The sequence below is a fragment of the Pongo pygmaeus genome, chromosome 9 (assembly GCF_028885625.2).
Source record: "Pongo pygmaeus isolate AG05252 chromosome 9, NHGRI_mPonPyg2-v2.0_pri, whole genome shotgun sequence".
NCBI classification, from domain to species: Eukaryota; Metazoa; Chordata; class Mammalia; order Primates; family Hominidae; genus Pongo; species Pongo pygmaeus.
Window position 1 is genome coordinate 78,304,644 of NC_072382.2, and position 23,524 is coordinate 78,328,167.

The window sequence follows — 23,524 nt, forward strand, 5'->3', positions numbered from 1 at the left end:
TGGTGTAGAAAGATAAATCAGAGTTGACCAGGTTAAGAAAGAAAAGAAAAGGAGGATGAGAGCTCTATCTACAGAAATAAAAACAAATTTCCAGACAACATGAATATAAGGTATACTTTAGTTTCTAAGGTACTTGGTATCAATTCCTTCTATGTGTAAGGTACTATTATAAGGTGTTCTCAAATTCGTTATTTCATTTAATCTTCAAAGACACCTTGTGTGCTAAATATTACTAATGATTCAACAGATGGGGAAACTGTGTTTCAGAGAGGATGTGACTTGCATACATAGCTATTCAATAGCAAAATCAGGATTAGAACCCTCAAAAGGGATGCCAAGTTATCCTGTACGTGTAGCCAGATTAATTTTCCCCCACAGTACACATTTGATAACCTTGTTCAAAAACTTACATGGCTCCTGGTTGCCTAGAAATGCTTCTCAGTACAACATTCAAAGTTCTCATGTTCTGGCCCCTACTTTACTTCCAACTCTATTCCTTCACAGAGTAGAGTGTTCATGAAGAACACTCCATGTTCTCCCTGGTATCTAGTCCCCCTTCCTTTGTTCAGAATCTTCTCTTCATCTGGAACAGCCTGTATCATTTCCATACATTCAAAAGCTACTTACTCTTTGTATCAGGCCAAAGGAGACTTCATTCTCCAAACCCAATATGCCTTTTCCCTTCTTTAAAGCCCTATAAGATCATATTTATCCCTCTCTTATGGAACTTACAACTTGCTATCATGTATAATGATTAGTGTGTATGTTTGTGTGTATCGAGAGGTTTGAGGGCTTGATTGAAAGCCCAGAACCCCCAATGCCAAACACAGGCCTTTACACACATAGAGTTGGTGCTCAACAAATGTCTGTAGAAAGGAAGAGGGCAAGAGAGAAGTCAGTAGGTTGGAAAGTACTTTGTTTTTAAATAAAAACAACAAAAAAAATGGCAACGGGCTCCTCTATCCCATAGGAGTATACTTTAAATTATTTTCTAAGTGTTCATTCTCTAGAGGTATTTTTCCTTTTTCCTGCTTAGTGGACAAGAACACGAACATCTAACAGAACTAAGTTGTCTTTCTAGAAGTAGCAAGAAGTATAAAGAAGGAATGATTCAAACTTTTATGTGACAAATCCCTGACTCTATTATTTCTTCAAGTCAAGAATGGACAGTCTTTTGCAGAGACCAAGTTAATCATTAAGAATAGAAGTAATTCTGTAAAAAAATCTGACCACCTCCATTCCCTGCCTCAAGTAAGGAAAAATTGCTTTGGAGTGGGGTTTCCTGTTAGGTCAGGCTTCTGGTCTGGCTGCAGCTGTCTATAACAGCTGAGCATTAGTTTTTCCTAACATTTGAAAGGCAACATGTTGATCTAAAGATATTAAGTATAGTTCGCCCTTATAACGCACATTAAGGACTGGAGCCAGAAGAATGTCTTTTGAGTTACTCATGCCATCTTGGAGGATGGGACACTGCTTACGAACCACACAGTGGTCACTGCTGGCAGCAGCAAGGGAGGAGAGGCAGAAAGAGGCTAATATGGAGGCTAGGGCAGGACATGGGAGTCCTTTTTACTTTTTCTTTTAATACAGAGTCTTGCTCTGTTGCCCAGGCTGGAGTGCAATAGCAATCTCTGCTCACTGCAACCTCTGCCTCCAGGGTTCAAGCGATTCTCCTGCCTCAGCCTCCCGTGTAGCTGGGATTACAGGCATCTGCCATCACGCCCGGCTAATTTTGGTATTTTTAGTAGAAACAGGGTTTCACCACATTGGCCAGGCTGGTCTCGAACTCCTGACCTCATAATCTGCCTGCCTCAGCCTCCCAAAGTGCTGGGATTACAGGCATGAGCCACCACGCCTGGCCGGGAGTCCTTTTCAATAGCTACTAACTATGGGATAGGCTAAGTGTCCTTCACCTAAGCCCCACCTATATAGGCTAGGAGATAGCATTCCTGCAACAGAAAAAGAACTGGAGTTGAACTCTGAGGACTTAAGCTCAGGACCTGACTGTCACTTACTGACCTTGACCAATCACAAGCTCTCTGAGCCTCAGTCTCTTCATCAATACATTGAAGATAATCTCAACCTTGATTCCTCTCTTTTCAGGATTGTTTTGAATACCAAGTGAGACAACGGCCAATGCATTACTCACATATAAGTAAATAATTTAAGCAATAAAGTTAGTCAGTAACGAAAATGGTAATCACAGTAATAACAGCATTTAATAAGTACTTGGCACAGCAAACACTCTCCCACCACAACTGTTCATCAAATACCAACTGTGTCCCATGCTCTGTGCTAGATGCCCTACTTATATTATCACAATAAAACCTAACACAACCCTGCAAAGTAAGAATCATGATCTGCATTTTCAGGTAAGAAAATTGAGGCTAAGACTCATAAGAAAATTCTAAGGTCATAATCAATGCCCACAGGTCCATGTGACTCCAAAGGCTCTTCCAGTCTGTTCTTTCTATTACACACATTCTCTCTAAAAACAAACTTGAAAAATAATTGTTGGATCTGTAACTGGAAGACTTCCCAGCACTAACATTCTTCCTATATGTGAGACAATAGGTCTGCCGTTCTCAGCTGGATAACCCCCAATAAGCACGCACTCACAAAGACTGAGCATCCCGTGGACTCCAATAAAGATTTATTCTCCCTGGGGCAGGAAATGAAGCCTTCCTGACCACACTGCATTAGCCACCCTGATGGACTCCCTTCCATTCATCGTTTTGTAACCACAAGACAGGCATACAATGAATTTAAATTTCTCTTTCCTCTGGCCAGCTTCTCACACAGCCAGCCTCCAGGCCTTCCAGGAACCACCATCATCACCCACCTGCCTCCCATCAAGGACTGTGAGGCCTGAGAGGCCAGAAACATGACAAGGGACTCTAGTATCTAACCTCAGCTCTGTTGTGCTCTTGTGGCCCAAAACACACAGGATTAGGAGTCAAAGATTCTAATCCAGTCCCTGGTAATCGCTGACAGTACAACTTTGCAAAAAAAGTTATTTATACACCCTGAGCCTCAAATTCCTCAGCAGTAAAGAAGAAATAATATTACCTACCTCATAGAGTTCTTTTCAGGATTAGTATAGCCTTCTTTATTTTAATCTCTGCATCATATTCACCATTATTAAAATGCCATGATAATATTATCCTTCCTTCCTCACCATTATTTTTACTTTAAGGCAGATTCGTGTCAATATTACAAGGCTTTTATATGTACGCAAAGGAAATTATGGTCTATTACATTTACATATGATTTTAATGTCTGTGAACTTTCACAGAATTCGTAGCATAAGGTGTGGCATAAAGCAAATGCTTTGTGGAATACATACATATGTATATGAGTAAAAATGAATATGAATATGTAGTTCATAAAGTTTATAATGCATTTTCACATGTATTGCTTTACTGAATTCTTTCAACACTTTCGTGGACGTTTTATTATGCACATTTTATAAATACATAAAATTCAGGCTCAGAGAGGTCAAATGACTTGCCCAGGGTTATATAAGTAGCTAAAGGCTTATAAGCATCTTGGTCTTTGGATTCTAACATCAAAGAACAATGAATAAATCCTTAACCATAATAATGATTTTTAAAACTTGGCTTACCCTAGGTGGAGCCTTAATATTTGGCTTTAACACTTGTAAAAACTCACGAGAGCCTAGTGAGATATGTGCTACCCCTATTAACCATGACTTCTCCAGGGTGCCACGTGGTTTCAACCACCAAAAATATAGAAGCACGTTTCTAGCAGCCTCCCTCACAGGAGCCCAACTCTATTTTCATTGGAAGAGGAGGTGCCTCTCTCTATTACTGTGTCCTGGTACTCTTTGAAGTAAGAACTTCTCTGGGCCAGCTGCCATCCACAGTTCACTGGCTGACACTCCTACTCTGCAACCAAATATTAAAATGCAAGGAAATCTCAAGTACTCTATATTCCCTTCATATCCTCCTTCTACTGAATATAAGACCTTGGGTCAGCAGGCTTTAGCTATAGTTCTCATGGCTTAATGAAATGAGAGGGACAAAAAGCTGCCTCCAAATAAATGAGGATTTCACTGTTCAGTGGAAAGTAAAGGTAGCACCAGTAGATTAGGAGTCAAGAGACATGGTTTAAATCTCCTGTAGATCAGATTTCCCCCCAAAGCCCCAAACTTGTGTAAGCAACTATCCACTTGGCAATCAGGCAGTATCCAATTTCTTTTTCCTTTCTCCTTGAATAATATCACCCACTTGTAAGTAATGTTCACATTCAATCATCTAATCCTGTCGAACCTACCTGCTAAGTTATCTCAAATCCATCTACTTCCCTCCATCTATTTCACCTTAGTCCAAACCTTAAGTTTCATCATGTTATCCTGCTATTTGGCTCTTGTATGCTACAGTAAGAAACTAGAAATGTTCCAGCTGGGCGCACTGGCTCACGCCTGTAATCCTAGCCCTTTGGGAGGCCGAGGCAGGAAGATCACCTGAGGTCAGGAGTTCAAGAGTAGCCTGGCCAACATGGTGAAACCTCACCTCTACTAAAAAATACAAAAATTAGCCAGGCATGATGGCAGGTTCCTACAATCCCACCTACTCAGGAGGCTGAGGCTGGAGAACTGCTTGAACCCAGGAGGCGGAGGCTGCAGTGAGCAGAGATCACACCACTGCACTCCAGCCTGGATGACAGAGTGAGATCCCATCTCAAAAAAAAAAAAAAAAAAACTAGAACTGTTCCTATTGACCTAACAAGGGCTAAAAATTAATCCCAAATAAAAAGAAACAGAACTAAAGGAGCAACAGTGGGTGGTGGATACTCACCTCCTGTCCTGTGGCCACATCCATTGCAGTGTACACGGTGCCTGAAGCACTGAACAGTAAGGTGGCGGAGAAAGAGGGAAAAAAACACAGTGTTCAATGAAGTGATATTTGTCAAATGCAGTTCTACACACAATCTATGAGTGTCAAAAACAACAGCAGTAAAAATAATCCTCTCCCTGCAGCATCCATTCTCACATTTAAGAAGCTATAAGAGGTAGTACAGAGAACGTAGGCTCTAGTGGCCAAGAGACCTGAATTCCAACCTGGTACTTCTACCTAGTACCTACTAGGTAGGATCTTAAGAAAGTTATTTAACTTCTCTGAGCTTCACTTTCCTCATTTGTAAAGTGGACATAAGAGAATATAAGATAATTTAAATTGATTAGTTCATGTAAAGTACTTAGCCAATTGCATAACATATAACGGATGCTCAATATATATTAATTTCCTGTTCCTGCTTGCTTCTCTCCTCTCCTCCATCACCCTTGGCAAGTGGCTCTAATTTCTTGCGGCTTCAAACTCTTCATCTATAAAAGGGATAAGATTAGATCTATAATTTTCAAATAGGGGGTGACAGGTGGGGAGAAAGGGGCCCTGGGGAGAATTTCAGAAGGTGTTTGGGGGTGAGCCGGCATATCTTATTTATTTATCAAAAAGGAATATGGACTTCTGGGGTGTCGGTAATGTTCTTTTTCTTAATCTGGGTACTGGTTACATAGGCATGTTCACTTTTTGAAAATTCATTGAGTTGTACACTTAAGTACGCTATCTTTAGTGAAAATTTACATTAAAAAACTATAAATAATAAAAAACTATAAAAACTTGAAGGACCACACTGAATAATCTAATCTCAAAGTACCCTTCCCACTCTGATATTACAGGATACACTTGGATCCTTTAAAATAAAATAATGGTTTTCAATCATTTATTCCATCAATAGGATATGTGAATTCTGTTTTCTGTAGTTTGTATTATAAAAGTGGTTTTTAGTTTTCATTTTTCAAACATAAAATGATATTAAATATACTCTTTCAAACATGCATGCTCCCAGACGATCTGAGGGTACCTCTGCCCCACCCCCAAGGTAATAATGACCCCATTAGACACGTGTGTATACATATGTATGTAAGTATATACACATTCATATATACAGACAAAGAAGGGGGGAAGAAATGCAGAAATAATGCTAGGAAAGTAATAATTCATTCAAAATAACTAAATCCATTCAAAATAACTAAAACCCTCATTTTATGCTTAAGACCATAAACCCTGTGTATTTGTAAGTAGGTAATTTGTAACACATATTTGTACCTGTACATGCCATATGTTAGGTACATATGATGCAATTTGAAGAAAATTAAAATTCTGCTCTATTACAAGACTGCTTCCTAGGCAAGCCCTGAGATTATAATTCCAGGTCAATCAGGGGGAAAAATCATGTGTAAGCATGCCTTGCAGCTAGAAACTATGGTCACCTGCTCCCTAATCATCACTCTTTTTAGTTGGGATCCTAGCTACATGCCTGGAAACTGTGACTATAACATACTGGCTATCAAGTAAGGATTGGATGACTTGTACAGACAGTTATTTCTTTACTGCCTGATTATCCTGCCCCTAGCTATCTTCTGTTATAAAGCTGGTATCTGTCTTCCTATCCCCATCCCTTCCTGATCCTACTAGATGTACTATACTTAAAGGACAAACATGCCCAAGCCTCAGGGGACTGTCTCCATGATTACAAAGTTCTAGAAAGCTACTCAGGCCCATTGCTTAATACCTATTTCTAACTTGAATAGACATATAATTAGACATATGAATTCCAAGTCCAAAAGAATAATAATCTTCAGGTCTTAAAGGAGAAATAAAAGCAAGCAAAAATTACAATATTACCAATTCATCATATTGCTGTGGCAGTTATATTTTAAAAATTATGCAATGTGGAAACATCAGCATAGGTGCTTAATAAATATTTCATTCTTCCCTTAGCACTAACAGACCTGTCAAGTAAGCAAGGAAAGAACATTATGCAGATGTTGCCTATTTACAGGTCTCATATATCAGTAACTAAAAAAAAAAAAAAAAAAAAAAAAAAAAGTCACAAAAGTTCTGGAGGTAAAAGGTCAATTCACAATCTGTCTTCCTTAAATTTATAGGAAGAAACTCCAGTTCAGAGAAGAAACTTGACTTGCCTATGCTTGTCCATGTACATTTCTGCTACATTCTTAATATCTCAATTTCACTACCTAAAGGAAATACCATCCCACATTACTCTTGAGGTAAGCAAAATAATTTTTTTCTCAAGTTGTTAAATACCTTACACCAGTTCAAACTCACAAAAGTATGTCTATTTTGAAAAACACTGGAACTAGAAAAAAAAAAGATCCACTCAAGCCCAGAGTTGTTCTGAGGATTAAACAATAAATGCAAATAACAGATGTGAACTGTAGAATGCTGTATAGACAGAACCTCCCTATATTATGCAATCTTTTATTTTCAGAAATTCTTGGGTGTATAATTTTAAAAAAAAAGAAAATTTCAATGACATCATTAGCAACAATGCTTTCATTCCACTAACACTGAGAGCCAGACATTTTTCTTTTTCAGTTTCTTTTTAATTTTATCTCTTTGGTGGGTCTTTAGAAATCTCATTATTTTTATTTTTTATAGAGAGGTATAACTTAATTTGCACAAATCTTAAGTGTACAACTTGATTTTTGTATATGTACACACCCATGTGTTCACTACCAAGATCACCCCAAAGATTCCCTCATGACTATTCCTACTCAACATCCTCCTCCCAGAAATAACTACACTGTTCTGACTTCTATCATCATACATTATTTTGCTTGTTCTTGAATTTCATATAAATAGAATGACATAGTATCTGCTCTTTTATATCTGGCTTCTTTCACTCAAAATAATGGCCAAACACTTTCAAAAGACCCTACAGTCATTACCCCCGAAGATTCCTTCATGCCTATTCCCACTCTACATCCTCCTCCCAGAAATAACCACTATTTTGACTTCTATTATCATATATTACTTTTGCCTGTTCTTGAATTTCATATAAATCAAATGAGACAGTATCTGCTTTTTCATATACAGCTTCTTTCACTCAAAATAACAGCCAAACACTTTAAAACCACAGGACAGTCATGTGTCACATAACGACGTTTCAGTCAACAATGGACTGCATATGATGGTGGTCCCATAAGATTATGATGGAGCTGAAAAACTCCTATTGCCCAGTAACACTGTAGCAGTTGTAACGTCATAGCACAATTACTTTGTTTTTTAATAAATGTAATGTACAGTCTAAGTGTACAGGGTTTATAAAGTCTACAGTAGTGTACACAGTAATGTCCTAGGCCTCCACATTCACTCACCACTCACTGACTCACCCAGAGCAACTTCCAGTCCTACAAGCTCCATTCATGGTAAGTGCCCTACACAAATATACTTTTTTTTTTAATCTTTTATGCTGTATTTTTACCGTATGTTTTCTATGTTTAGATATACAACTACCGTTGTGTTACAATTGCCTACAGTATTCAGTACAGTAACATGCTGTACAGGCTTGTGGCCTAGGAGCAAGAGGCTATACCGTATAGCCTAGGTGTGTAGTAGGCTATACTATTTAGTTTTGTGTTCACTCTATGATGCTCACATGACAAAACTGCCTAAGGATGCACTTCTCAGAACATATCCCCTTTGTTAGGCAACATATGACTATACAATTGTTTGCCTATCTTTTTCTGTTGACTTGAGGTCCTTGAAAGCAGAGATTGTCTCTGAATTCATAGTGCCTTGCACACAATAGGAACTCAGTTAAGATTTGCTGAATTCATTACACTGAGGGCAGCATACAAGATGCAGAGAAGGATGAATGCCAGAAGGATAAATTCTGGCATCTACCTAGAAAAACAGGTCCTATCACAGTAGTAGAAGGGTTTATAGTTTTGGGTCTTCCATTTTATATTAGTGCTGGTGGATCTCAGCACTAGGACAAACAGGGTTCATCCGGAAAAGCAGAGTTGCAATTTGGGAAGTTGGTTTTGTGCTAAGAAAAAAAAACCATTCTGTCACTGTCACTGCAGGGGTATTTTTAGCAACATGGTCAGCTAATGGCATATCTCTCACATTAAGCATAATTCTGCCAAATCTGAAGTCAGTCTAACATAACAACTCCAGATGAGTGAGGGGTAAAGTGGAGAAAGAAGAACAAGGTTTGTGAGAGGCAAAACAAAAGCAAAGTCATATATGCCGGCACACACACTTTAAAGTCATTCCTCCAGGGAAAGAAAATGCCCCTACTAACCCTTGTCCAATCTTCTCAAACCGTGTATATTTCTTCTTAGGATCGCCCACACTCACTATGCTTCCTTTGAAAGAAACAGAGACCATGAATCATTTTTTCCCAAATCAAGATACAAAAAAGGTCCCACATTTTCCCAACCCCTGTAGTTGGCAAAGGTTAAAAAACTACCTCCAATAGCCAAAAAGCATGCTAAACAGGCCCTCAGCTTTTCCCCCGTAAGTCTCAACCAAAAGTTTCATCACCTTGACTGCTTCAATTCATAGTAAGCTATTCCATTTCTAAACTCCTAAAAGTCATTCATTTTTTAATTAATCCATTCAGTAAATATTTACTCATTTAATACGCACCAAGCCATATGTTGTGTTAGGAATGAAGAGATATGACACAGTCAAGGTAGTCCCTGCTCTCAAGAAGGTCAATTTCATGGAGGAGACAGATAAGTAAGCATAAAGTTCCATGCAAATATAATAATTGCTGTGATAAATGCCAAAGGGGTATAGAAAGAGGCACCAAAAAAAAAAAAAAAAAAAAGACTGGAAAAGCTTCAGAAAGGTGATATATGGACTGATTTCTACTTTAAGTAAAAGCCAGAGAGATAAAGTAGAGAAGAGGTTTACAACAAAGAATATTTTAAGTGCAACGACACAGAGGTTTTCCATTGGGTTTTATAACTTGTATTTTAGAGATGGAGAAATTGAGGCCCACAGAAGGGAAGAAGATACTTCCCCAAGGTCACACAGCGAATTGGTGTCAGAGCTAAGATTAGGAGTTTCATTTTTAGTCTCCCGGTCCAATGTGCTCTCCATTAATACCCAATTACTAGGAATTGGTACTTTTCACATATATTACCTCATTTGATTTGCAAATGAGACAAGTATTAACATCCCTATTTTAAAAATGAGAAAAATGAGGTTTAGAGAACAGTAGAAAATTGCCTAAGACACAAGTCAGTGGCTAAGCAGAAGCTTCAACTCAAGTGTCCTAACTCCCAGGCCAAGTCTTAATTCTAAGTCATAATTCTAAGTGTTATTGTTAAAACAAAACAAAACAAAACTCTGGTTTAGAGAACAAGACTACATACAAGAGTAAACAGATGACTAGGTAAGTGGCTTTTCTTACTTTGTCATTTTATAAGGGATCCAGAAAAGGGCAATTTTTAAAACAGTGAAAATTTGTTTTAAAGTCACATAGGAATTAATCAGGAAGAACTAGAGAACCACAAAGCAATGCCAGTTTGCAGACGTCGCCAAATCGGTCACATCAAATCCTTTTTGGAAGTAAGTAGATACAGTGAATAAGTTAAAGCCTTTGTCAAATGATTCTTCCAAGTCCACAGATCAACCTAGTTCTTCCTTCTAACATGAATTCTTCTGCAGTTTACTGAAACACAGAAATAAGCTACCCTAACATACCCCCATTTCTGGCAGCTAAAGAAAGTAAAATGGAAGTTTCCACTTGACAGCAAGAGGCAGTATGCTCTACTTACAGGAACAAAAACTGTGTTCTAACCTCAGCCATGTCACTTTTTAGCTGTGTGATTTTGGGCAGGATATTTAGCCTCCCTGAGCCTCAGATATCTTAATTGCAAAAATTAGGATCATAATGCTTTTCTTCACAGGGTTAATAAGATAATTAAATTTTAAAAAAATCAAGAAAATATTCTGCTTGTCATTTGATACATATTATAGGTTCATAAAATGTTAACTTCCCTTCCCTCTTTTCCTACAACCAAGATGGCAGATCTGTCTTCTCCTAGGTCAATGGCAAAACATCAATAATCGATCACAGCGCCCTTTTCCACTAGGTCCTCAAGTCTTTCTCAACATGGCATTCTAGACTATTCATTAGAGAAAAACTATTTGTCATCTCTATAATATATGCCTAGGGGTGAGGGGTGCCCTGCCCTCAAAGTGAGCTATCCACACTCTCTCACCACATCCCCATCCTAACATAGTATCCAACCAGGGCTGTGAGACAGGAAAGGGAGGTGCAGGGGCAGGGTGAGGAGAAGCAGTCTGTGGCTAAGGTACCAAGCATGGCCAGCCAGGTGCATGCACCAAGCCTACGACCAGCAAATCTCTGTGCTTGACCAGTCATAAAGCGAAGAAAGGTTCAGAAAGCTATAAATTCCTTACGTAATTTCTCCAAGATCTCCTCATCAGACATTTTAGGCTTCTTCTTCTGCTTCTCAGTATTCCGGGTCAAAGCATCTGGTGGAGTGGTGTTATTTTCAGTAGGTGAAATGGGAGATGTAGCCACGTCCCGAGTTGGAGTGACAGGAAGTGGTTCAATCACAGACCGTGTGTATACCTGCATTATTAGTGCAAAATTTTGGCAAGACCAGCCTTTGTGAGCATAGGGGAACCTCTCCTAGATGTGAGGTTAGAACATCCACAGAGCAAACCCCAATAAACTCATCCTTTCTCTTACGTCAAAATCTATATTACTCCTCCTCTGTGCCCAGGCCCATCCATTCTGGGTAAAATGGCCTTCCTTACTCTCACTGTAAACAAAAGAAGTGAGAGTCCCAGCACTAAAGATATTCAATAGAGGCTAGACAACTATCAAAAGAAATTAGTTAAAGACAATTCTATTAGATAAGAATCCCCTTCATCTGTAATATTTTATGCTTCCCCAAGCTGAAAGAAATATCCTATAGTAATGCAAATAGCACTTTGCATTACTAGTACAACACCAGCTTCTGTTGAGTTACTCCCTCCTTACATCCTGAACCCTTGCAGGGAAGGAACTACTTTTGTTCTTCATCAAGAGGTAGTAGAGTGTGGTGATTTAGAACACAGACTCTGGAACCTGACTGCCTGAACTTAAATCCCAACTCTTATTATTCTTACCTTCTGCATGACTTTGGGCAGGTTACTTAACTTCTCTGTGTTTCAGTTGCCTCATCTATAAAATGGTGATAATAATGATAACTATCTTTTGGGGTTGCTGTAGGAGTAAACTGATTAATATGTGAGGTAATCAGAATCATCCCCAGCAGACATTAAGCACTCAAATTTTACCTTTTAAAAATATTAAATGTCCTATTCATTCATTTACATAACAAACATTTACTGAGAATCTACTTGTTGCCTCACCCTGTACAAAATGCTGCCCCATCCTCTCATTCTTATAAAGGTGAGAAAATCATAACTACAAGGCAGAAAGTGATACATGTTATAAAGAAATGAGCAAGCTATATACTACTGAGGTTCAGAAGTGATCATAAATTATACTTCCTTTCCCCAGGAGACGCTTCAAGGTATTTAACAGATTTTATCATAAAAATATCACAATTATGTTTTGGATAGTCCATAAACTGTATAAGGACAGGGAATGTGGGTCATTCATCCGTGAGTTCCTCCATCTAACCACTTACTAAAAAAAAGCAAGCATTCAGGTAAATATTTGATGGAATAAATAAACAAATAGGATCCTGCAACTGGATCCTGAAGGACGGATAGGTTTCTACAAAGAATAGAGGATCATTTATCTATGATGATCATTTATCTGCGATGATGCAAAGCCATTGGCAACAGTGGGACTCAAACCCATGGCTCCACAGAGACTAAAGCCAACTAAATCCTGCACCTTGGACTGCTTGACCACGCTACCTTTTGACTGGACAGGATTTTAATAGGTGGAAATGGGAGAGAACTTTCCAGTAGTGGGAACAGCAATAAGCCAAGACACTGAGATCAGAGGCGATGGTTTCCTTCCTGATTACTACTCTAGCATAATGATTTCTCAATTTTCTTTTCTTGTACCTGTAGACAAACTATATCCCAGGCACCTAAACCTATACTTCCATGCCTTGTCCTCTTTTGCCTGTCCTGATATATCTCTTTGAAGACAGAAACCTTGCCTTTTCCTTCTCTAATAGTCTCCTTCTCTGGCTCCTAGCACAGGTTTGTACACACAAAAATACCACCGTGCTATGGTGGAAAACAACCTGGAGTTGGGGTTAATTACCTGCTTTCAAATCCTGGCTCTTTAGTTTACTAAGAGACTGGGCAGAGCAATTCACCTCTCCAAATCTCAGCTGCTTCTTCTATAAATTAGGAATTAACAATACCTTTTTAGAAAGAAATGCTATGAAGATCAATTAATTAATTAATTCAATATTTACTGTCCTCTGATATTTACCCACCTCTGCAGGTGCCAAGAACTATGTTAAGCACTAGAAATACATACATATGGATTTCCTCTACTTTTTGAGGTGTTCATGGTTTAGTGGGGGAAAAAAAAATGTTTTAAATGAACATGTCTACAAACCAAAAAAAACCGTATCAGTGTTAACAACTCTCCAATTTTGAAACGTATATTCCCTTGAGGTAACTTTGTGACCTACAGAGAAGATGATTCCACAGATTCTGTTTGTAAGTTCTCATCCTAATAGGTTATATAATTCCTTTGAATTTCCTCCACAGCATCTCCAATAATCATTCAACCAATTTCTGTTTGAACACCTCCCTGAATGCTGTATTCCAGAGGTAGCCCTTTTTTTTTTCTTTCATGATCACAGAAGTGCTAGATGGTTCCTTCATTATGGAGCTCTCATCTTAATAAAAGACCTAAACAAAGAAACACTAGTAGAGTATCATCTGATGGTAGGTCAGTGCTCAGTGATGCCAAATTAAGTAAAAGGCACAGGGACTAGATTTTTCAAAGCAAGGTTAGAGGGACCATGGCTATTCTCAGATGCAGGAACCTCAAAGGAAGTTAAATAGAAATCATTGCCAACATCCGGCATCAAAATGCACTCCTGATGCCCAGCATATTAATAGCACTAATGTATTTATAAATTCTCTTGGGTCTTTCAATATTATCAATAATGCTCTAAGAGGCTGAACGCTGCACATTTAACAAAGAAAAGATCTGTAGCAAGACAATTTGTTGCTTCCCTGGAGACTGGAATAATTTATGTTAGTCCTGCACTAAGTAGCATCAATCCTATATATCTTCCTGTCCTATCTGTGGAGAACAGGCTAAGCAAACCAAGACTAGATTGGTATAAACATCAATTACCTAGGACACTTTGGGACTATCTGCAAACCAATGATAAATAAATACACGATTTTTTGTCTTTAATCATACAGAAAGTACCTTTAGTCAAGGTAGTTCAGTGATTTCACCAGCTCCAAAATCTAAGGACGCCTACCAGAATATTAAACTTCTAGGTCTCAGCACCAACTCCTCCCTCTCCCTACTTACTCTAATAAATCACAGAACTGACCAGGTCCCCAAAGACTCACAGATTTTGTGTGCTCTGGGCGTGGAGCAATCACTGGTGGTGGGGTAGCATCATCATCATCATCATCCTCATCTTCTGAAACTGGTGGCACTGCAGGAGTCTCAGACACAGCCTTCACATTCTGTGCAAAGAAGAAAAGCAAGATGCATCTGGTCCACCTGCCATGGAACTTAACTAACAGGATCACCAAACCCCCTACGAGAAACCCCATCCTGATACCCCTTCTGAAATACACATTAGCCTCCAAGCTCTCACCTTTGTGTAGCTAGTCTCAGAAACTCAATCTGTTTCTCCCTCTTCTTTTAGCCATCACTATCCACTCAGTCCCTTGGGGCTTCCTTCTCCCACTCAAAGCCTAGCTGTGAATGGGAAGCTAGCTTACAGCTTTTCTACCTGCCTCTCCCCCAACCCAACCCCTGAAGACAAGCTCACAGTACCTTCTTATTCTATGAATTTTGCTCTCCACACTGAATAGGAAATAAAGTACGAAATGTAGGGAAGGGATCAAAAGTTTCTAATTTTTCAAAATTCATCATTATAATTTCTTACTCTCTCCTGATATGGTAAATGGCAGTCTAAACAGGCTTTTGCCCTGTCCTTTTCCTCTCTTTGCAAAAATCTCCTGAACCTATTACATTATCAGGGATCCTCACCTCAACCTGAAGATAAAGAACATCAGCATCAGGATCATGTTATCTAAAGAGAACAATGAATTTCTCCCCAGACTGGATACTATCTATTTCCCTAAGCTTCTGCCCTACCCTGGAATGGAACTTACCACTAATTAGATCTGCTTAAAATCTATGACAACCTGATTTCCCCATGCAAACTATAACAGAGCTGGGCCAAGAGTGGCAGGTTTTAGGGCAGGTCCAGGCAAAAATAGCATACAATTACTGTTTATTACACAGAATTAAGAGACAAAATGCCTCCAAAATATGAGATTTTTGACAGATATCAAATGATTCTATCATTTGATCAGCAAAGAACTGGAGAGGCAATGGGGATCTTTTAATACATACTGATATAATTCAATAGTTTCAGGTATTTTCAGAGCACCTACTTTGTGCTCAGTAAGACTGTGATGGGTACCGTTGACATAAATGTACAAAGATGAAAAAGATGGTCCATGTCCTAAAGTAGTGACCATCTGGTATAGGAGATAGACAGAGGATGAGAGCCCCTCCTGCCTGACACCTGGAGCCTCCTAAGAGGAAGGTCAAGAGTCAGAATAAACGGATAAATGGAAGAACTAAGGAATAATATACTAGAGTTACTGACTGTGGGAGACTGTCTTTTACCACATTTGACATACTAAAGTAAGAAAAACTGGCACTCATAGATTTTAACAGGGCCTCCAGCACAAAGCATAACTTAAAAACTGACAGTGCCAGGCATATATAAGCAGTTGTGGTGACCACAGGCAATAAATCTGTCCTCTTGGTTTGAAGTTTAATCACCTGAGGAATGTGAGGGAAGAGGAGTGTTATAATTTGAGGGATGACCTTAAATCGCTTTAAGTTCTAAAACTCAATAGAGGTTCTTTCCCTGTCAAAATATGCATTTCGATATTTTTCTGCTCTAATTTATTTTCTCCCCACTATTCCACTCAATAAAATTGAACTAAAAACCTAATGTGGGAATAAAGTTGACTCAGCAAAGCCCTTCATCATCAGGTAGCCCTGGGGCTGCCCTGATGTATACTGTAAACAGTAGGTTTGTTTGCTTTATAAAACTGTAGAGAAGGGGATTTCATCACCTTCCTCAGTAAAACATTCTGTTTTCCATAGGTGATAGCTTTGGGCAGTGATATTAACATCTGTCAGAGAGAGAAAGGTCTAGGTTATTACCCAGATTTTTACTTCTTAGCCCTGTGTCCTTGGGCAAGGGTCTAAGTTAAGTCTCACATTTTTAATTTATAAAACAGGGATAATGACTACAGCTCTCTGCCTACCTCAGAAGGCCACTGAATGGATTAAATGAGGCAAAGTGAGCATAAAATCACTGAAAATGGTAAAGAGCTAGAGAGATGTAAGGAATCAAATTATCATTATGTCTAATAACCACAAATCTCTGTTTCAAACAAAAGCCAGACATTCCAATTCATCATCCATCTACCCATCTAGCCATCCATCCATCCATCCATTCACTGTGTGCCAGGCTCCATTCTAGGCTCTGGGGCTACATAAAGAATAAAACATAAAGTCCCTGGTTCTATGACTTACATTCTAGAAGAGAATAGAGTAAAAACCAATCACCAAAGTGTCTGCTCCATATAGGAGCAGAGATTGGTTGAGAAGGTGGGGAGATACTATTTTAGGTATGATAGGCACAGGCAAGCCTCTCTAATAAGATGTCATATAACAGTGACCTGAATGAATTAAGGGAGCAAGCCATGGGGCTCTCTGAGAAAAGGATATTCCTGGCAGATGGAAGAAGTTAAAGACTCTGAGACAGAAACATGCTTGGTATGTTCCCACAACCCTTAGGAATTCTACCTATGTGGGTGTAACAAAGTTAGTAAGGGGAAGTAAGAAAAGAAATGAGGTCAGAAAGTTAGCTGGGAATCAGATTATGTAAAGTCAGAGAGGCGGTAATAAAAACTTTGGAGTTTAGACCTAGAATAAGAAACCACTGGAGGACTGTGAGTAGAACAGTGATGTAATCTATACATTTTTTTTCTTTTTAAAGTGTTTTATTAAGATGTTTCTCACAAATTAGAGAAAAGGTTTTTTTAATCAATGGCAATAAAATACAAATTCCTATTTTATAACAAAATAGTGAAAAGCACCAAAGAAAATTTGCACCTATAACTCTAACAAACTCAAGGGTTCCTGGTTCTCAGTTCTTTTAAAGTATAGTCTGATAGAGTACTCAAAGCTTTTAGAAAGAGTACCAAATTTATTACTTCCTGAAATGTTGTATGAATAGCACTTTTATTCATCATATGTTCATACATATATACTAATATACCATCTCCACTGCCTTAAATACAAAAATATTCATCACAGGCAAGTTTTCTACTGCAAATAGGCAAGAATACTAAATATAATCTATGATACTGTCTACTTTTTTGAAAACAAGATACTAGAACCAAAACACTGTAGAACACAAATGTTACTAATTTAAGATTACTAATGTTACTAACTTAAGGTTACTAACTTCAGATAGCATCAATTGTTCAACAATATTTTAAAGGTGTTTCTATATAAATTCATCCACCAGTTTGGGTTTTCTTTATTATGGAAATGTATGAATAGTACCCGGGATTATATCCTTGCAATTTGGGCATTTGCTTAAAGGTGTATATTCTTAGCATATTACCAGATGACAATAAGGAATAAATACACTGGAAACTTCTTTGTAACTACTTTGTAAGTTCGTTCTTCTTGCAGCTTCCTCAATTGTTCTTCTAGTGACAGATCTCAAACGTCTTCTGTTGGAATATACTTTATGTACTTTTCCACTGATACCAATTTTTAGTTTGATTTTCCTTCTTTTTTCTTTTTCTTCTTCATTAGAAGTACTAACACAATATCACTGGCTACTTTATAATTCTCTCCAATTGTTAAGGTTTTATGTTGAACTGTCTGTTTTATCAGGCAGGATAGAAAAATACTTAAAAACCGACATTTTGGAATCAACTAGCTTAGGATCAAATCACGCCTTTATCACTTACAAACTATGAGTTCTGCGTAAGATATTAATTCTCTGTCTCAGTTTCCTCAGTTATGAAATACAGCCCGTATTAGTACTTACTTTAGTGTTAGTGTGAGGTTAAATGAGATAAAGCTATGTAAAATTCATTTTTAAAATACTCAAATATTAGCTATGATAATGATGTTGGCCAGATGATTAGAAAGTGCTCAGTATAGGATTGCTAAATGAATATGTCTTATCCAATAGTAGTATAAACTGGAGTGAAATATCTAAATGATGGGGCACTCAATAATTGAAAAAGTGGAGATGATGGGAACAGGATTGCAAAGAAAGATACCAAAATGGCGAAGAACTGTACTATTAACTGATTTAAACCATTAGCCTACATTCTACAGTAAAAATTAGTGGGTCTGATGGTTTTTTTCACATCCTATAAAAGCTTGTTTGCTTTATTATATCTTCAACATGATCAAAACCAGCTCTCAACAGGCCAGGTTTTTAACAGGCCAGTTAAAAACCACCTTGGGAAGGCTCCAAGGTTCAGCTAAGATGGTCAAGGATAAGACTATATCCTAAGGAAATTTTGGGTGGCTGCTGCCTGATCAAATAGAAGTTTTAAGGTCAAGGAAAATAGTGAAGAAGAAGAAGAAGAAAATGACTAGGTACTGGAATCAAAACTCAAGGCTCTGGGCAGCTCGGAATGATATAATGCAAACAGACTGAAAATGGCCATTGAAATGTGACAACCCAACCCAGAGAGGAGATGGTAGCCAGGGCATGCTCACTAAGCATTCTGTCCCAGTAGGAAGACTATGCTCACCCTACAAGATCAACTTGATACTTTTCCTTGGGATAGGGAGACCAAGGATTGATACCTGACTAAACATAAAATCCTTTCCCCACTCCGTGAGAAGCAGTATGATAAAACGGAAAATAAATCGTATCAGGATTCAAAAAGTTCTTTCCATTAAACCCTCTGTTCCTTAGCCTCATAACCACTGCTTTCACTTAGGCACCATATTCTCTTACCTTTACCAATCCTTTACAAGTCTTCCTCATTGCTTTTTGGGCCCCCAGTCTTGCCTTCTCTAATGCATCTTTTATTACAGCCCAGAATAATCTGTCCTTTATCTTTTTAAAAATATTATAAGCAGACTGCCAGGTATAGCAGAGACAGAAGACTGGCAAATCCTCTCCCCAACAAGCAACTATAAATCTGGACAAAATTGACAAAAACCATTTCAGTTCCCTGGAAATCCAACAAAGGTCAACAAAATACTGAGAAGTGCTTATGACTGATAAACTCCTGAACTTTGGGTTAAAAATAGAATCTCTGACATTCTGGGCAAGGGATGTTCCCATCCATCCGAGCCCCAACTCCAGAGTGTGGGGGTTCCATCAGGGCAGACCAGGGTATAACTGCATAGTCCAAGAACATTCACTTTGTGCTGGAGATATGGGCAATGCCCAGGCCCAGTGGCACTGTCATTGGAAGTGACTTCCAAAGGTGGTAGTGGCAGAGGGTCAACTATTCAGCTCTCTTAGCCTGAAGCTACAGTCCTGAGTAGGGCAAACCAATTTCCAGCTAAGGCTGTTCACAGGCACAGCAGACGCTAGAAAAGCCTCATGATAGTCACATATGCCTGGCTATGTGCATACACATAAAAGATTCAAAAGAGCCCAACAGAAAGTAAAAGCTGGAACAGACTTGAAAAAGGCCTAAACAGTAAATGTACTCCCCTACCTACACACAGATCCATCAGCAGAGGAAAGAAGCCTTACAGAGTTGAAGTTTTTGAGCACCATCTCTGTCAAATCATTGGCTAAAGATTCAGCTAAGCAAACATAGAAGTTCCAGAAGAGACAAACTCTGGAAAGCCAGGCTGCAACAAAACAAAACAAAACAACAACAACAACAAAACCACCACAAAAACAAACAAAAAAACAACAAACACTGAGCAATGACATCAATGACCACGGATAAAGACTATTTCACAGATTTATCCCTAGTAAGATAATACAAAACCAACAAATAAACAAAAAAGCTAGCAACTTTTTTGGGGGAGGGGACTATCAGTATGCAGAATTGGTACAGAATATTATCTAAATATTGAATTTTCAACAAGAAATTATAAGACATGGAAACAAACAGGAAAGCATGACCTAGGGGGAAAAAAGCAATCAACAGAAACTCTGAATGTCCCCAGATGTTGGCTTTAGAGAATAAAGATTTCAACTCAGATATAAATACATTCAAAAAACTAAAAGAAACCATGTTTAAAGAGTTTTAAGAAAGCGTAACAAGTGAAATTCTCAGTAGAAATTACTTCAAACGAACCAAATGGAAATATTACAGTTGAAGAATAAAATAACAAATGAAAAACTCACCAGAGAGCTAAACAAGGGATTCTATATGGCAGAAGAATCAATGAATTTGAAAATGGAGGTTGGGAGCAGTGGCTCACACCTGTAATCCTAGCACTTTGGGAGGCCAAGGTGGGCGGATCACGAAGTCAGGAGTTCGAGACCAGCCTGGCCAATATGGTGAAACCCCATCTCTACTAAAAATATAAAAATAAAATTAGCTGGGTGCAGTGGCACGTGCCTGTTGTCCCAGTTACTCAAGAGGCTGAGGCAGGAGAATTGCTTGAACTCAGGAGGCAGAGATTGCAGTGAGCTGAGATCGTGCCACTGCACTCCAGCCTAGGCGACAGAGCAAGACTCTGTCTCCAAAAAAAAAAAAAAAAAAAAAAAAGAAAATGGACCCATAGCAATTATCTAATGTAAAGAACTGAGGTAAAAAAAAGTTAAAGAAAAAAACAGAGCATCAAACAGCTGTGGAACAACATAAAGCACACCAGCCACCAGCATACATATAATGAGAGTCTCTGAGGAAGAAAAAAAAAGACACAGAAAAAGTATTTAAAGAAATAATGGATAAAACTTCCTAAATTTGATAAAAATATTAATCTACAGATCCAAGAACCTCAATAAATCCCAAGTAGGAAAACACAAAAAGATTCACACCTGGCTGGGAGCGGTGGCTCATGCCTGTAATCCCAGCACTTTGGGAGGCTGAGGCAGGCGGATCACTTGAGGTCAGAAGTTTGGGACCAACCTGACCAATATGGTGAAACCCCATCTCTACTAAAAATACAAAAATTAGCTGGCTGTGGTGGCATGCACCTGAAATCCCAGCTACTTGGGAGGCTGAGGCAAGAGAATCGCCTGAACTCAGGAGGCAGAGGTTGCAGTGAACCAAGATCGCACCACTGTACTCCCGCCTGGGCGACAGAGCGAGACTCCATCTCAGAAAAAGAAAAAGAAAAAAATAAAAATAACATCTAAACGCACAGTCAGACTGCCAAAAGCTAAAGTCAACATGAAAATATTTAAAGCAACCAGGGAAAACTGACATCATGTACAAGGCCAATCAGTATAATTAACAGCTGACTGCTGATCAGAGTATTTTAAAAATCAAAACAAAAACTTCTGATCAGAAACAATGGAGGTCAAAAGGCAGTGGGATGACATATTCAAACAGCTGAAATTTTTTAAAATTGCCAATCAAGAAATCTATACCCAACAAAACTATCCTTCAAAATGAAGATGAACTGAAGACATTCCAGATTAACAAAGAGAAAGAGAATTTATTGCTATCAGACCTGATTTACAAGAAATACTCAAAGAAGTCCATCAGACTGAAAGGAAGTAATACCAAATAGTAATTCAAATCCACAAGTAATAATGGAGAGAAGAGGAAATGGTAAATATGTAGATTAACATGGAAGACTCTAAAAAAAATACTTTTTGTTATTTCTTCCATTGACTTCTTTAAAAAACAATTGTATAAAGCAATTGTTAGGCTTCCAATATATACAGTACGTATATGTGCACACACACATACACACATACAGATTCATACACATTCGTGTATATGAATGAATGGCAGTAATAGAATAAAGAAGGGGCAGGGAATGAAGATATACTGGGGCAAAGTTTACATATTTTACTGCATTTCAGTTACTATTAATGTGAAGTAGATTGTATATAAATGGCCAATAAGCACATGAAAAGATGCTCAACATCATTATCCATTAGGAAATCCAATAAAATCACAATGAGATACCACTTCACACCCACTAAAATGACTATAATAAAAAGACAGACAACAACAGGGACAGGCAAAGATAGGCAGAACTGGAACCCTCATTAACTGCTGGTGGGAATATAAAATGGTGCCAGCACTGTGGAAAAAAGTCTGGCAGTTCCTCAAAAGGTTAAACATAAAGTTAACCACATGCCCCAGCAGTTCCATTCCTTGGTATATACTCTGAAGAAATGAGACCACACAAAACCTTGTACGTGAATGTTCATAACTGCATTATTCATAATGACCAAAAAGTGGGAACAACCCAAGTACACATCAACTGATGAAAAGATAAAAAAAATGTAGTGTATCCATACAAGGGAATATGATTTGGACATAACAAGAAATGAAATACACCATACTGATACATGTTACAACACAGATAAAGTTCAAAGCTAAGTAAAAGAAGCAAAACACAAAAGACTACATGTTGTATGAGTTTATTTATATAAAATGTCTAGAAAGACAAATTTATAAAGACCAAAAGCAGATCAGTGGTTTCCTAGGGCTGAGCATGGGAGTTTGAATGAATGGTAAAACGGCACCAGGGAACTTTTCCAGGTGATGGCGGCACAACTCTATAAATTTATTAAAAGTATTGAATTGTCCACCACCAATGAGCTTAAAATTCTAGTAAGCTTTTTAGTACCCCAATCATAAATATGAGCAGAGCTCTGAATATGCAAGGAAAACCTCTAACATAAAAGTGTGAAACCAAAACAAACGAGGCAAAGGACCACCTGGAAAAAACAGACTAAACAGGGAGGAAAAAAACATCCAGAGAAAGCCTATCATCACCTTCCTTAGAGATAAGAAAATATATCAATTCTGAAAACAAGAATGCCATATATTTTCTTAAAATAAAAAAGTGCTTGAAAATTAAACATGAGAATAGAAATGAAAAATTAAATTGACTGAAAGATAAAAGTTGAGGAAGTCTCCTAATTCTTCAGAATAAAAACCAATGCAAGGAAAAGAGAGAAAATCCTTTAAAACATGGAGAATTAGTTTAAGAGGTCCAAGATCTAGGGCTGGGCGTGGTGGCTCACGCCTGTAATCCCAGCACTTTGGGAGGCCGAGGCGGGCAGATCACAAGGTCAGGAGATCGAAATCATCCTGGCCAACATAGTGAAACCCCGTCTCTACTAATATACAAAAAAAAACTAGCCGGGCGTGGTGGTGCGTGCCTGCAGTCCCAGCTACTCGGGAGGCTGAGGCAGAGCAATTGCTTGAACCGGGAGGCAGAGGTTGCAGTAAGCTGAGATCATGCCACTGCACTCCAGCCTGGTGACAGAGCGAGACTCCATCTCAAAAAAAAAAAA

General features: G+C 38.4%; 1 protein-coding gene across 8 annotated transcripts in view; it reads right to left on the reverse strand.

Moving 5' to 3' along the window:
- The window catches only part of PAK1 (p21 (RAC1) activated kinase 1), a 155,707-nt gene that overhangs the window by 25,020 nt on the left and 107,163 nt on the right, over positions 1–23,524 (reverse strand). For all 8 annotated transcript variants that reach the window (XM_054437827.2, XM_054437830.2, XM_054437835.2 and 5 more), the window contains 4 exons: positions 14,394–14,513; positions 11,274–11,448; positions 9,139–9,202; positions 4,821–4,869 (listed from right to left, as the gene is read on the reverse strand). In XM_054437827.2, coding sequence (XP_054293802.1) covers positions 4,821–4,869; positions 9,139–9,202; positions 11,274–11,448; positions 14,394–14,513 — 408 coding nt within the window. The remainder of the gene's footprint in view (positions 1–4,820; positions 4,870–9,138; positions 9,203–11,273; positions 11,449–14,393; positions 14,514–23,524) is intronic.